The 16,011-nt window shown below is 39.4% G+C and overlaps 1 protein-coding gene across 13 annotated transcripts in view; it reads left to right on the top strand.

Annotated features, from left to right (window-relative positions):
• git2a (G protein-coupled receptor kinase interacting ArfGAP 2a) overlaps nucleotides 1-16,011 on the top strand; it is a 20,360-nt gene extending 4,349 nt beyond the window's left edge. For 2 of the 13 annotated variants that reach the window (XM_044110905.1, XM_044110901.1), the window contains exons 2-22: nucleotides 990-1,123; nucleotides 1,334-1,446; nucleotides 2,625-2,730; nucleotides 3,283-3,369; nucleotides 3,460-3,590; nucleotides 3,697-3,791; nucleotides 4,725-4,770; nucleotides 5,061-5,066; nucleotides 5,148-5,199; nucleotides 5,280-5,352; nucleotides 5,492-5,589; nucleotides 5,685-5,796; nucleotides 6,878-6,996; nucleotides 7,067-7,216; nucleotides 8,917-9,165; nucleotides 9,853-9,939; nucleotides 11,939-12,021; nucleotides 12,145-12,336; nucleotides 12,547-12,678; nucleotides 13,048-13,111; nucleotides 13,889-16,011. In XM_044110905.1, the coding sequence (XP_043966840.1) occupies nucleotides 1,334-1,446; nucleotides 2,625-2,730; nucleotides 3,283-3,369; nucleotides 3,460-3,590; nucleotides 3,697-3,791; nucleotides 4,725-4,770; nucleotides 5,061-5,066; nucleotides 5,148-5,199; nucleotides 5,280-5,352; nucleotides 5,492-5,589; nucleotides 5,685-5,796; nucleotides 6,878-6,996; nucleotides 7,067-7,216; nucleotides 8,917-9,165; nucleotides 9,853-9,939; nucleotides 11,939-12,021; nucleotides 12,145-12,336; nucleotides 12,547-12,678; nucleotides 13,048-13,111; nucleotides 13,889-14,101 (2,208 nt within the window). In that variant the 5' untranslated portion in view covers nucleotides 990-1,123 and the 3' untranslated portion in view covers nucleotides 14,102-16,011. Of the gene's footprint in view, nucleotides 1-989; nucleotides 1,124-1,333; nucleotides 1,447-2,624; nucleotides 2,731-3,282; nucleotides 3,370-3,459; nucleotides 3,591-3,696; nucleotides 3,792-4,724; nucleotides 4,771-5,060; nucleotides 5,067-5,147; nucleotides 5,200-5,279; nucleotides 5,353-5,491; nucleotides 5,590-5,684; nucleotides 5,797-6,877; nucleotides 6,997-7,066; nucleotides 7,217-8,916; nucleotides 9,166-9,852; nucleotides 9,940-11,938; nucleotides 12,022-12,144; nucleotides 12,337-12,546; nucleotides 12,679-13,047; nucleotides 13,112-13,346; nucleotides 13,462-13,888 lie in introns of all 13 variants that reach the window. The other 11 variants (XR_006370128.1, XR_006370130.1, XM_044110902.1 and 8 more) reach the window with 11 other exon arrangements.

Raw genomic sequence — 16,011 nt, 5'->3', positions numbered from 1 at the left:
CGATTGATGAATAATATGTGAGATTTTAACCTCTTAAGAAATTAGACTATCAAAAAGTAAAAGGTTGAAGGTAAACCTGGGTTTCTTAATAGCAGCCTTAAAACTGTCTGGTAAAGAAGTGACTTAAATCAACCAATGCACCCATTTCCTTTCACTCTGTCTTTCATTGTCATACTTGTATAAACCACACTGAGCATCCAACTTCTTTAGCAGTGACCTTTTATGGTGGGCATTACTATCTGCTAGACAACTGTCAGGTCAGCAGACCTTCCCATGATTATGTAAGCGTTTACACTTCTTAAACATAACAATTCTGTGTGAGCTGTAAGACATTGCTTTTTGTGTAGTGACTCTTAACTTTAGCACAAAATATGAGGTTTGTGTTATGCATCTTGGTGGGGGAAAAAAGTACATTGTTTAAAGCCTGTGTATTTTCCTTAATGGCTTTGCAAGATGTACCCAGTCCTCTCTGCCAGTTAGAAAGTAATTGGCTTTTATCAGTCTGTGAAGGGTTGCTGGGGATGCCAGCAAACCAAAGTCCATGATCTACAACTGGAGAAAATATGCAGCAGTGGTGAATCTTCCCAGAAGAGGCCAGGCAGTCAAAATTACTCCAAGTACACATCAAGGATTCAACCAGGAGGTCCCACAGCAACCCAGACAACATCTAAAGTAATGTAGGCCTCATTTGCATCTTTTAAAGTTCAAGATTTAGAAACAGGAGAGATACCGGGCATAAATGGCCTCTATATGAGAGTTATAGTGACAAAACCACTGATGACCAAAAGGAACAAATAATCCCCAGCATAAACTTCCCCCCAAAAAGATCTTGATAGCGAGTGTGATGTTACATTTGACTGAAACCTAACACAGCACTTTAGAATCTAACCACTATACTGACAGTCAGTATGATGTCAGTACTGACCAGAAATGGTGGCGGTAGTGTGATGGTTTAGGTCTGATTTTGACTTTATCTTCCTGTCTTCCAGAGCCTCGCTGGGCCTCCGTGAACAGGGGAGTGCTGATTTGCGACGAGTGCTGCAGCGTTCATCGAGGTCTCGGCAGGCACAGCTCCCAAGTCCGTCACCTGACGCATTCCACATGGCCTCCAACGCAGCTTCAGGTTAATGACCCTCCACAGAGAGATAATCCTGATTTATGTTGAGCTTTGCTTGCAGTACTGTTCGGCACGCCGTGAAAGTGTCTTCTCTACAGACCAAGTAGGCATGGAATGCCTTGACGTTACACAGCACATATCTTTATAGTTATAGTTACAGTTTATTGTCATTGAATGAGATGCATTTTAAACAATCGTCTGTTTTACTCTGTCTAGATGGTGCAGACATTATACAACAATGGTGCAAATTCAATATGGGAGCACTCCCTTCTGGACCCTGCATCTGTGATGAGTGGAAAACGTAAAGCCAGTCCTCAGGACAAACTTCAGTAAGAGCTTTTGTTGTGTTTTTCAGTCTTTATTTGTGGAGCATCTATGCGGTGGGGGCTCAGTTTACCACTTGGCCAATTAGTACCCCTATTTTGTACCCTTGTGTTAAACTCCCGTCATCCGTTTCATAGCCCTGCACTTACCTGATGTAATATTTAGTTAGATATCATATTTCGAGAGCCATGTATTCAAATTCTGCATGCCAATAATATTTTTGGCCGGTTGGTTGGTCTGCAGCGGCCCCATGATGCTCACCATATGCGATGCTAAAGCTTGCAGGACACGGTGAGAAAACTGTAATGATGGCGGAAAGAACAAGTTTCAGGAAACGGATTATTGATCAGAATTGATGTAGACGTTACAATATTCAGCTATGATATTGTGTCCGTATGTTCATCTGATGTCATGCACGACTTATTTAATCTCTAGGAGTACGAGTAACGATTGTGCATATCTGTGCAGCCAACCAAATGCTCTTTGCTCACACTTAATTGTGGAGATGATATGGAGAACTGAGCAAATCAAATTTAAAGTGGACATATAATCGTTTCAAATCCTTCATTTTCACATTTAAATCATCCAGTTGTGGCCTTTTTAAAGTGGAGCTGCGACGCTTTGGTCTGAATTCCTTGTTATTGTATCCCCACAGCCCCATAGTTCACCCTGGTTCTGAGATGCTTTCTGTCCCACCCCGATTGGACACTTTAGTAATTTGATAGCAGAGATACAATTTTGAACTTTTTATTCCCAGATTTATTAAAGGATGTTTCATCCGTCCAGCCTTACATGATAGAGAAAGAAAAATGCTACCAAAATATGAAATATTCTGTTATACATAACCTTTTCCAATTCAGTGTCATGATAGTTGATGTTAAGAATATTCCGACTGTCTTATAAGGCAGGTACAAAATAATCAGAACTTTTAAAGGTAGTAAATTTCAACGAGGTGAAATGACTTGCACAAACACAGGAGATAACAAAATTCAGTATGCTTGGCAAAACTGAAAAGATCAATATTGAAATGAATAGCAAACATCCCTGAATTGAAGATGTGGTTGTTGTTGTTGTTTTTTTTTTTTATCTCTATGGATGGAATTCATAATGTTAATCATAAAAATATCAATGAGAAAAAAAAGATTGCTGTTTACTCATTCATTTCATGTTTCTGTTTCAAAAGCCCAAACAAATCTGAGTTTATTAGAGCCAAATATCAAATGCTGGCGTTTGTCCATCGCATGCCGTGCCGTGACGACGACAGCTCTACAGCAAAGGATTTAAGCAAGGTAAGAAGAAGTAGCTGCGTTGCATTTAAAATATATATATTTTTAGCAGAAATAACGGGTTCAATTCATACAAAACAAAGATATTTTTAGTTTATACTTTGCTTTTTAAAGTTAATGAGCTTCTCTTTAGTAAACCATGACTTTTTGTTTCGTTGGCGTATAAATACAACCTGGCGCAGGATTAGGTTTCATAACCACAAAGACAAAGGAACATGGTATTAAAGAAAGGCAGTTGTCTGTTGGTCTTCATAAGGATAACTCTGTTTTTGGTTAGAACTAAAATTTTGACAGAAACTTTGACAAAGAAGTCTGAACCATATCTTGCCTCCACCTTCAGTGGGGATGATGGTAAGTGAGGAACTGCAGCAAATCCTGGGATCTTTGGGTCCGCAGGTTGCTGAAGCAACAGTTTCATTTTAAGGCTTTTGTGCATATATTTATTACAGGATGCAAGAATAATGTAGTACTTAGATGTTTTGTCATAACATCCATTGATTCTTTAGCTTGTCGTGTTTCTGTAATATATGTTTTTTTAACTAAATTACTTTTCAGCAACTTCATTCGAGTGTGCGCACAGGAAATCTCGAGACTTGTTTGAGGCTGCTGTCTCTGGGAGCACAAGCTAATTTTTTCCATCCAGTAAGACTTGGTTTTTCATTTTAATGCTCTTTTCTTTTGTTGTGCTGATTCTTCTCACGGCGTTGCCGATAACTGATGTGTCTCTTCCAGGACAAAGGAAACACTCCTTTGCATGTAGCTGCAAAGGCAGGCCAAGTGTCTCAGGCTGAACTGCTGGCTGTGTATGGGGCTGATCCTGGAGCTCTAGACAGCAACGGCAAAACGCCCATTGACCATGCAAAGTATAGCCTCTCGTTATTAACAGTGTGTTTTTAGTCTTTCATGACATTTCTGGATCTACACATCTTTAACTATTTGTATTACTGCTGTGTTGTTTTTTTTTTTCAGAGAGGTTGGTCACTACGACCTGGCAGACAGGCTGGTGGAGATTCAGTATGAGCTCACTGATCGACTGGCGTTTTATTTATGTGGCAGAAAACCAGGTAAGCAGCGACAGATGTGTAACACAGAGTTCTTTGAGAGTTCTGCTTAATTGGTCTGTGCATGCTTTGGTAATTGTATTTCATTATCTGAAACCAGTAATGAAAGTAGTGAGAGATTATACAGCACAGGTTGTGATTTTCTTTCCTTTCAGGCTCTGTTCAGACTTGCTGTATTTGATTTCTTGTCTGATTTCGACAAATATTTAAGAAATGAAGCGGGAAAGGGGAAAAAAGCAAGCACAAGGCAGCTGAGCATGCAGCCAAAAGATGCTAAAGAGTGATAATTTTACGGTTGGAACGCTGAACTAAGGCGTCATTGCATAACACAATGTCCATGCTAGACAGTAGTGATAACAAACTCCAGTTATTAATCAAAGGCAACGCTAGACAAATGGCTTTTTAGCCTTCATTTAAAAGAACTCGGTGTTTCGGCATTTTTGCTTTTTTCTGTAGGTTTATTCCAGAATAATGGAGAATAAATACTGAAAGATGTCTCAACTACATGCTTTATATTAGTGAGCCGTGCAGTAATTGTACACATCACTTTTATCATATGTAGCTGGTTTGTTTTATTTTTGAAGGTTTAACTGCACTACACTAACAGGTTAGATAGAAGGAGAGTCAAAATACTTATTTGGCTCAGACATGGAGAGAAAGAGTAGCAGATATATATTGTAGCAAATTATGCAGCAGGATTGTTTGGAGAAATCATTTATCAATTTAGCCATCACAATTAAGAAAGAGAGATAAACAGCATTATGTCAGTTAATATGGTGACAACAGGAAACAAACGACCATTCATTTTTTTTCTTTAATTACTCATCTGATCAGAAAATTCAACAGATAAAACATGCAAGGGCAGACTCCATGTGAAATTATTGTTAGTAATGGTTATGCTAAATAAATCCACAACTCTCCTCTTGACTCATTTAGATCATAAAAATGGCGAGCACTTCATCGTTCCCCAGATGGCTGACAGGTACGTTCCATTCATCTTCAGGGTCTTGAATTTGTTTACACTGATGCTTTCGGCCACGTTTTCATGCCTGTGTCGCTCTCTCTCTCTCTCCCCACCTTCCACTAACTGTTTTGTTTAATCTAGTTTAGAGGAGACAGACCCACTCAAGTTACAGTTTTAGCAAATAATGCAAAAATGTATGCTCTCATTTCACTTCAGTCTGAAAATTGCTCTGCAGAACAGTGTGCTTTTTAAATTACATTTAAATGATATATTTGAACTTTTTCACTTGCTCTCTTTTGATGGAGCAGAAATGTGTAAGTATAACTTAGTTAAAGAGTAAAGATGGGTTAAATTCGTCTGCATATAATTGTAAAAATGACCTTTTCTCTTTGTAGAAGTCCAGATTTAACAGAACTTGCAAAAGCCGCAAAGAGAAAACTGCAGTCAGTGAGTACTTGTCTTGCCCTTAGCAGTTTTATTCATTCAGTTTCCATCAAGCTAAATGTGCTTTTCTTACTTTTATCCAGCTCAGTAATCATTTATTTGAGGAGTTGGCCATGGACGTGTATGATGAAGTGGACAGACGAGAGACAGATGCAGGTAAAGGAGAAATAAGCTTTTAATTAGAAAAGCTGTCTGTGGTTGTATGTCATCAAAGTGCCATTTTTTTATTTTTTGACCGGCTTGCAGTAAGGTGCAGCTTTGCACACCTCTGTTATCTGTATGTGATTGTTTGCAGTGTGGTTGGCAACACAGAATCACAGCACCTTGGTGTCGGAGACAACTCTGGTTCCTTTCCTTCCTGTAAATCCAGAGTATTCATCAACAAGAAACCAGGTGAGTCAGCTTCACAGAGGTTCTGCTGCAGAGGTTCTGCTTTTTACTGCAAATTTAATCTTGGTACAGTTGTTTGACTGGTTATTTGTCTTTAGGGACGACAGAAGCTTGCAAGATTCAATGCACATGAATTTGCAACTCTAGTCATTGATATTTTAAGTGACGCCAAACGCAGACAACAAGGGAATTCTGTCAGCAGTCCCAAAGGTCTGTAGCTCCTCTTACTTTATCCAGAATGCTGCTGACATTAATGTACAGAAAACTACAATAGTACTCACATTGGCCTGAACATCATAACATTTTGTGACATTACAATTATGACTAAGGCTATTTGTAATTTAATTTCACTGTAAATGCTTTTTAAATATGCCTTTTAGGTTTAACTTAAAAAGCACATTGTTCTGCAGAGCATTTGTTTGACTGAAGTGGAACTAGAGCCCACATTTACAGCAATTCCCCGTTAAGAATATTGTACTGAAGAGACAGCATTGTGGAAAAACATAGCGGACAGGCGAGGGATAGAGTTATGAGCAAGTTTGATAGAGAAGTAGGCTGTAAAACAAAATCCCAATCTTTGGTAATCTACCAAAACAAGGAGAGCCATCGGAGAAGCAGTAGAGGGCCTGTGGTGACTCTGAGGCGGAGAGATGCCCAGCGTATCTGCGATATTAGTTGTACACTTCTTAAACCTGGTCAGTGTGGATAAGTGATCACAGAACACATGGTGATCTGGGTGGGTGGGAGATTAAACCTTTTTCTTTTTTTGCCTACATGCAAAATGTTATGCTTGGTGAAAAATTTGCCCTTCACATCCCTCTGAACACATTCTCCACCATGAAACATAGTGGTAGCAGTATTATGCTGCGCTCCTTCATTCATGATTTCTTTCAGCTGTTATACTGACTATTCGTATTTATTATTGAGTTAAAATAAAAAATGAAATGAGTTGCCCATCTATTGCCAGATTTAAAGATGCCTCTCCCTCCAATCCGACTGAACTCGAACTATTCTGTGCAGAAACGCGGGCTAAATGTTTAGCCTCATGATGTGCAAACCTGGAAGAAACAAACCTGTAGTGTTCAAGTATAGCGTGAGGGGTGCGATTACCATCAAATATCTACAACTATCAGTTGCCGTGTTCTGGTAAAACTCCAGAAGCAAATATTGAAGGTTGTGGTTGTAGAATTACAAAATGTGGGGAAGTTCAAGGGAACACTGAATACTTTTGTAAGCTGCTGTTTCAAACGGACCGACAGTAAACACGCGATTTTGGTCCCGTTTATTCCAGACAATGTTGAACTCATATTGAAGGGTGTGGCCGTCAGACACAGCAGTGATTATGACAGCGTGGCTTCAGATGAAGATACAGATCAAGAGCTCCCTTCAAGCAAAGGAGACAGAACCAAGGTATTTGACCACTGACTGAGGATACATGCTCCCTGCTGGTGGAGTTGTCTTTAACCAGTTTCCTCAACAGAGCCTGGACTCTGACATTTCTGACGGCCCTGTAACTATGCACGAATACATGGAGGTGAAAAATGCGCTCAGCGCCTCCGAAGCTAAGATCCAGCAGCTCTTGAAAGCCAACGACGATCTGAACGACGAGCTGAGGCTGATGCAGAAAAAGGTATCCCCCGCGCTGCACCAATGAGATCACTAACCCCGGGGGGGGTCGCTGACTGGGAGGGTGAGGGAGTTTGTGGAGACACAAAGCAGCTTCCGCAGCGCAGTGTGAGCGCTCCCTGGTGTTGGAGGTTGTGAACTGATCAGTCAGTGAGATTGAATCGATCAGGCTTCTTTTTGACCAGCATGTTTCAGAATCTTAATAAAAAAAAACTCATATTTTTTTTCCCCTTGTTTTTTTTTATTTTTTATTTGTTTTTGTTCGGTTGACTTTCAGAAAAAGCAAGGCGTCATTTATTTTATTTCTTTCCATTTAATAACGGATTATATTTTTATTGTGTTATCAGTTGGAGTGAATGCTATGGCATCTAATGTTACTAACAAGCATGTTGTAATAAAGCATGACATAATTTACCCTGGATTTTAACGTTTAATGACACAATGGTGACTAACGAACCATGTATGTTTGTGTGTGTATGTTGCTTTACCACATATGCTGTCTTTATATTTCAAATGTTGGAAATGTTTTTGTTGTGTTTTCTAACTAGATGCATTGAACTGAAAGATACTGGTCAAACAAACCTGGAACCCTGTTGCTCTGGTCTTTAATCTGTGATTAAATCACACAGTGAATGATCTACTGGCATGTTGAGCTGCACCTGTCTTCATATGTACAGACAGAAAATAGATCCTACTTGCTCTCATGTTGCACACGTTTTGTGCATTTTAGACCTTCGACATTTGTATTTTCTAGAACCTGTTTTTCTAAGACTTGTTAATAGACCCTTTAGGATAAACATGATGCCTCTCAGTAAATTAAATGTTAATTTATTTTAGTTAATTAGTTCAAAAAAGAGAATCGCATATCTTAAAGATGAATTGCACACAGACATATTTCAAACTTTGAAATGACATGTACCTGTACTTGGGCTTCATTTTTGTGGATGGTAGCAGTCAGTGTCCACATTTAGATAAAGTACTGTTAATGCAAACCAGTCAATACTTGCTACTAGATTTATTTTGACATGTAATGTGGCCTGGACCTTTTCTTTTTTTCGCATCATAAACATATCAGCTCTCTGAACGTAAATCGGAGACTTTATCCTCCTTTCTCCTACCAAATCCTTCCTTCCCTCTTTTTGTCGAACGCAAATTGCTGCATTCATTTTGGGGCCAGGTTTTGCTTTTCTTCTGAGCCTCTTTTTTTATGGTTCTGTAGCTGCATCTTTGTGCAACAGTCTCTCGCTTGCTTATAACTTGCTTTGCATTTTTGAGACCAAGATTAAGTCCTTTTTAAAAACGTCGTCCAGGGAATATGGCAGACATGTCTGCATGAATTTGGTTTTACAGTAGTTAGTAGCTACTGAATGCTGGCATTATTTAAACTAAATCTGAAGCTCCGACAATATTTCTAAATTTTGTTTTATGCAATAGAGTTGATTAGTCTTATGGAAATCTAGATTTTTAAAACGTTTTGTCATGAAAGCAACTTCAGATTTGTTTGTGTGTTTGAAATTCTTAATATCGACAAAGAGCTGCTAAATTAACGCCACATTAAAGTGTCGCCAAGATCAAATTTGAGTTAAAATGTGTAGAAATTGTAGGATAAAATCAGAAAGGGTAAGCGTCACAGAACTAGCAACAGGGACCAAAGCTTGCCTTGCTGAGAGTGCCTCTTAGTGTACTGCTGACCGTCTCTTCCAGCTGCAATCTCTGCAAAGCGAGAACACCTCTCTCAGGCGGCAGGTCACAACAAATGTCTATCAGAGCCCCAGCGGTACAAACTACCCTGACCCGTCCAGCCCCTCAGCCCTGAAACGCCGGCAGTCTGCGCGGGCCAGTCGGCCCATGTCAATGTATGAGACCGGCTCAGGCCTGAAGCCCTATCTTTCCAAAGGGGAAACTCCTTACCCAGAGGAGGGTCTCCCCAGCCTGCAACCCTTTCCGCCTCATGTAAGTAAGACCCGCTCCCTGCAGCTTCCTCTCCACTGCTCACTTCCGTTGTCTTTCCCCCCTCATTTCTTCACCTTGTCTGCAGTCATGTCGCTCTGCCCTTGTGTTTTTATTTGATTTGACTTGCCACAGGGTATTTAGCTGTGTCAAAGACGTGAGATTCATTGAAAATGTCAATGCCACACATTTGTCTCGTTTCACCGTGTCCAGTTCAGAATCATATCTACGTTGTCTCGGTTTACTGGAATGCTGCTTTCTTTGGACAAACTGTATTTGTGGAAGCAAGTTGATTAGCTTTGGAATTTTGTACTGTTTTATGTTGATGTGCATTAAAGCTACCGTATAAACACTGTGTTTTGTAATGCATGACACTCCTGCACACACACACCCACACACACACACACACACACACCTCATTTGTTTTGATTTTCAATTTCAACAAGTCATGGTTAAACTTGAGACCATGCAGTTAATACAAGACATTTGGAAATAACTTCACAATTACAACCAATTCCTGATTTAAACCAATATATTTCATGTTCATAGGTTCTTCACCTTTAACTCAGCCATTTTGTCATAACTACCAGTAGATTTATTCTGCCAGGGGAGATGTGTATCGCCATTCATATATATTTTTTTTTTACCTCACACTTTTTCATTGAAATATGATTTAACCTCTGTCTTTAGACAGAAAGGGGTGCATTTGTGACCTCTTCATCCCTTCCCTCATTTCCATCCACCCTGTCTTGGTCCAAGGACGACGCTTCTCAAACGGTTAAGTACATTTGCGCTCGGCCTGCATCCTTGTGGGACACGGCAAATCCACTTGGAGTCTACTCTCCCTGTCCCTCCTTCATAAGCTTCCTGTGCTCTCCTGCCATTTATCTGCCCTGCTGCATGAGCCGACCTCCCACTGGCTGCCGTCACCAGCGTCATCCTCAGCGCACCGTTAACCAGTGGGAAGGCAGAGTGTTTTGCTGTGCCTTGCAAAAGCATTCATTCCCCTTGAACTCGCTTCTGTTTGGTCACCGTTTACAGACGTTGACGAACTCCATGGGAAAGACTAACACAAATTAGTAAAGAAATAATTAGCAAATAAAATTGGAAAAGTGTGCAATGCATCCGTATTCAGCTCGTCTTGTGTTGGTGTCGTTTATAAAATAGTATTTTTGGGTGAAGCTGTATCTGTTTTGCTCTTCTCAGGCTGGACGGAGGGCATCAGTAAACATGCATTTATTTAAAAAAAAAAAAACAGATCCTCACAGTTTCAAGACTGGGCTTTGACTGAACCATTTTATCAAAGCTCTGTCTTGATGTTTTCCTTCTGGAAGGTGAATCTCTGCTCCAGACATAAGTCAACTCTGACCAGCTTACCTGGCACTGCTGAAGTATCTGCACAGCATGATTTGGCCGTCACTATGTTTCACCTGTGAGATTAGTGTTTCAAAACACAGAGTGTTTAGCATGTTGGCCAAAAGAAGTCTCTTATGACAAGACCACCTCCTTCCACCTGTTTGCCGTGTCTCTTTCACGGCTTTTAACAGAATTTAAGTTGTTTTCATTTAACAATGTTTTCCCTCTTGACACTTAAACTGAATTACTTAGGAATTTTGTTTTAATGCTAGATATCAAGTTTAGAGTATATATATCTTGTTTCTTGTTTATATATATATATATATATATACTATATAATATAGGGTACAGTATCGTTTGACTAATTTGGCGAAGAAAAAAAAAGTCCAAGGTGTGTGAATTCTTTTGTCATCAAGTCAAAACCTGATACCTGATTGTGTCTGCTGAACCTTGAATTGAAAGCAGGTTGCTTTTTTGAACATCATATCTCTACACTTTAAACACTAAGGTAAAATGGAAGAAAATTGCACGGTTGTGAAATCTTAATTAGATTATTATTATTTATTTTTATTTACATTTCAGCTTCCTGTTTATCTTCAAAAACATTGCAACTTTAATTTTGTCCTGTGGGTGACAGGTTTTGCAAGAAAAGAGAGAAAAATCTCACATCTGTAGCTGCCAAATGTTGTGATCCAGACAGGTTTATTTGAAAAGATGAGACAGTGACCAACAGTGACATTTGTGTCATGACTGAATGCAAGAAAATGTCCTGAGGTGAGTTATTTGGTCTGCATTCTGATTCAGATTCAGATCTGGATTCGTTGAGAATGTGGAGACCTGCGGTTTGTGAAAATGCTAAACAGGCTTGCAAGACATGACTGTACTTGTAAGTCTGGGCACTTCTGGAGTCTAAAGTTTAAAAAATCCTTTAAAATATGCTGCTAGGACAAGCTTTCCTGCAGTAATAAGTTTTGTTAGACAAACATTTAGTAGTATTTTTCTCTGCCATCAATTTTATTTTCAATATGAGGCTTTTGTTTTTTACTACACGTGAATAACTACCAGGAGCTTTTTTGTTGAATAGTTTAACCTTCAACTCAGGAATCCACATGCTCCCATACACTTATGATCTTTTTAAACTGGGTCATGATGTTGCTAAAGCACAGATATGGCTTCTCACTGATTTGAACAAACCTTTTGAACTTTGTAAATATTCTTTTTCCTAATATCTTTTTTTCCTTGCCTGTATTGCTGAAGTTTGATGCTCTGGCTTCAAAGCTTTGCTGGCCTGTTTTATTCACCTCAGCTTTTCATTGAACACATTCAGCAAGCAGAGGTTTTACATTAAGAATATTTCATTTATTATTGAATAGTATAGTCTGTAGCATGCTGTTTATTCTATTGCAAACTTTCTCTCCAGACGTCAAAGCTGGAAAAGCAAAGCAGCATGCCAGAAAGCGACTATGACAACACATTCAATGACTCAGAGATGGATGATTCTGGGTAAGATGATATGTATGCCAACAAATCAGAAGTTGTGCACCTTTTATGCTTTGTACACTCGAATGACTTGAAAACTTTAGGTGTCGCTCATGTTTTTACTCTCTTTGACTTCTCCCTCTGCAGCTTTGGCAGGAGGGGGAGGCTGAGGAGCAGTGGGTGGCTTGGAGAGGGCAACTCCATCCCTGAGATGGAGGATTTGCTGACGGAATCAGACCCCACACTGCCAAGCACAGAGGACGTCATCCGCAAAACGGAGCAGATCACCAAGAACATTCAGGAGCTCCTGCGAGCCGCTCAGGATAATAAACATGACAGGTCAGGCTAATGGAGAGCACATGTTATTTTCAGCCTTCTTGTCCTTTCCTCCATTTCAAACCCTCCTCCATTGATCATTTTTCAGTTAGTTTGTTATTTTGATGCCTTTTGTCCACTTTTCCCTGCCAATGTTTCCCCTTCTCATTCTGCCTCCACCCACGCTGTCCTGTTGCGATACTCTTTGGCTCCCCCATCCTTCGCCGTGTGTAGACCCTGTGAGCGTGAGGGAGTCCGACGACTCCGTCACAGCCTGGGATGTTTCAGCACTCTGGTGCCATGGGCTGAGAAGGCCTCCTCCCCACTCCAGCCTCTCAGCCTGCGGTCCCCTGACCCCACCTCCTGGTACTCTGGCCTCTGTCCCTGCCTCCCAGGCACAATTTTATTTTCCTCTTTCCTCTATTTCCTCTGCTGAGTCTCACCTGCTAATAAGCTCTGCTTTTTCTTTTCTTTTTTTTTGATGTGCCTCTACATTGTTAAATTGTCTTCTGTAAAAAAAAAAAAAAAAAAAATAGCTATGTGGTTGATTGCTTCTAATATGGCATGCTACTTTGAAACAATTACTTCTGTATCTTGAGAGCTTCTAATGGCTAAATATCATTGCAGCTTATTTTTTGTTTAGTATCAGTAATATTATAAGTTTGTGTAATTGTTAATTTAAGTTTAACATGAATGTGACCATGTTAAACTCATAAAAAGCCTTTTTTCTCACAGCTTTGTCCCCTGCTCAGAAAGAATCCATGTGGCTGTAACAGAAATGGCTGCCCTCTTCCCCAAGGTTTGATAACACTTTTTGCATTTACAGTCAAACATTATTGTATCCATTCATCATCTGCATGAACTTCATCATAGTTCTGGGATTTTAATGATGCATCAGGCTCCTTGTCTTGTGGTTGGAATAATACAACACAATAACTGGGTGCCTGGGTTTGGATTTATTGTGTATTTCTTTCTAAATCACTCTGGGTCACAATTATACATACAGTCCTTTAATTCTGAATTATTCCTTCCAGTTCATAGCAGTTCTGGATGTGTGATGAACTCCAGAGGTGGATAAGGGGTGTAATATTGCAAGTTCAGCCCTAGCTAGGCTTCATCTCGTCAGACCATGAAGCTTTTCTTCAAAAGGTATTCAGTCTGTGTGGGCCGCTACATATTTCAGTCACTTTTGAAGGTGCTGATTTTGGAGAAGAGGATTCTTTCTTGGTCACTATGTTGAATTGAGACAATGACACCAGTCCTCCAGAACCTCCCAGTTCATAATGGGCTCAAGTCTTGGTGTTTCCTGGGTTGTGTCTGAACATCCTGACCATCTCATCTTAACTGAGCAATTTGGGTTAACGTTTGAAACTTAAACACAGGGTCTGTTCACCTGCCAGTGATGGTGCTGCATTCACTGCACAATGATTAAAGCTTCAAAATGAGACTCGTGCCAATGATGAGTGCAAGCTTCTGAACTGTATCTAACATGCAGAGAATTGTCCACCGTCCATGTCAGCTTCATCCTTTTGTAACCCAGAAACCTCACAGTGGTTCTTTGTGTGTCTCTGAGCAGAAGCCACGCTCAGAGACGGTGAGAGGATCTCTGCGGCTGCTGACCACCAGCGCCTGCCGCCTACAGAGCGAGTGCCGGAAAGCCGTGCCTTTGGACGGCAGCTCAGGGCCGGACATGCAGCTTGTCACCCAGCAGGTCATCCAGTGTGCTTATGACATCGCCAAAGCCGCCAAGCAACTCGTTACCATCACAACAAAGGAGAACACCAACTAAACAGCACTTGGCATACTCCAAAGCCACCATCTCAGTATTGTTCCTATATTTTCAGTGATTAAAAATATATATATATATTTTTAATGTATTGTGGTGTATGCATGTGCTTTTTTTATTATTTATAAACAATACTGACTATATCTAAAAGCAAGATTGTCAAAGGGAAAGGAAACAATGCTATGTTATACAATGTATTTAGCTGTTGTTGTAGCACAATTCCTCTTAAGGTAACATTTTCCAAAAAGCACATCTGTATTGCTCTATTATAGAGTGATTGTGAAACGTCTTTACTCAGCTTAAAGTAGCTAAAGGAAAAACAATGAAGCACATTAGACTGCATGCTGAAATAGGTCAACGATAGCTGTCCAAACCATGATTGTTTGCTATATTCAGGGTTCCTACACATTGAGAAACTCTAAACCAACTAAAAATTACCTTATTTCTTTGTCTTTTCTGACTGTATACATTTAAAAGTCCAACATAAATTTACAACAGGGAAAGGTCTACAGTCAAATCTTTGTCTTTATTTGTCTCAGACGCAGTAAAACTCTTTGCCGCTACAGCTAATTATGGATAGAAAGCATTTTCTTACTTGAAAAACTTTATGCTCACAAACAACACCCAGTGTTGCTCTGGTGGTTTGCCTATTGAATGTGTTAGTCATTTCTATGTTTGCCATTTCCTGAGCTTTTGGTTTTTTGCCTTTTAGAATCTAAAATTCATATTGTCTCATAATTGTGGATTCGGTTTTTGCTGGCTGCAAATCTGGAAATAATCAGATTTAGTCATGTTTTTGTTTTTCTGGTTGTAAAATATTAAGGAAATTAGGTGAGAAACAACACTTCTGCATTGTTTTCCAGATGCATTAATGAATAAAAAACAACGTGAAGTATATTTAAACCAACAAAGTCTGGAAATAGATATATTTCTTACATTCTTATGTTTTTCATACTTATCTGGAAAATACTAAAATCAAATACAGATTTTTAAAGATAGTGTCGGAACCCTGTATATAATGCAGATCATCTCATCGTCACTTTCAATATAAATAATTGAGCATTCAATTAACTTTCATCCATTGTTCAGAATGAATGTTTAGAGGCTTCTTGGCGCTGCGATATAAATATTTGCTTCAATAAAAGGTCATTTACATATTTTGTCAGCTAAATGTAACCCTGTCTGCAGTGAACTGCCTATCTGTGACCATTTAGTCGGTGAAAGTGAGTCAGACCTGTTCAGGGGCCGATCTGTTGTCTGCCACCAGCACAAAGAAGGTCTTTTAGTATTTAATGTTCCAACAATTTGGTTTCTTTCCATGCGCTCCATGATGCCTTGCAGGTGTTTCATTCAGCTTTCGATCGCATACATGTGTGTTTTGCTCTGTTCTATTTCTGCTGGTTTTATTTTCAATGTACAATATATGGGCTAAAACTGTAGATGCGTTCTGTATTGCTGAGCAACCCAGTGTTTATCTTCCCAAAGTGTTTCTGAGTTCATTTTCATATTGAAATCTCTTCCAAGTTAAGTCCCTTCCTGTGCTTGACTGAAGTGCAGGGATGTATGAAATGCAGCAACTCAGCTGGAATCGAAGTAAAAAAAAAAAATTTTTTTTTTTAATAAACTTTATTTATTTGTAAACCTATTAGTCTTTTGGTATTTTTGGCTTTATGTTTTACTACTTCAATAGACAAATGTACCACTTTTTTGACTAGATTTCTTTTATTTAAAAAAAGTCTATAAAACAGAATAGAAAATCCACCACTCTAGTAGAACAACTCTAAAAGTGCAAAACAACAATCAATTCTTCAAAAACAACAAAACATCAACATTATGATGGCACAATACATGAGCCACTCAATATGTTCTCCATCAAAAGGCACTAAGAGAGAGATTTCCATTTTTTTCAAATA

The sequence above is a fragment of the Gambusia affinis genome, linkage group LG03 (genome assembly GCF_019740435.1).
Source record: "Gambusia affinis linkage group LG03, SWU_Gaff_1.0, whole genome shotgun sequence".
In the NCBI taxonomy this organism is placed as follows: domain Eukaryota; kingdom Metazoa; phylum Chordata; class Actinopteri; order Cyprinodontiformes; family Poeciliidae; genus Gambusia; species Gambusia affinis.
This window is presented reverse-complemented; position numbering and strand designations above follow the sequence as displayed.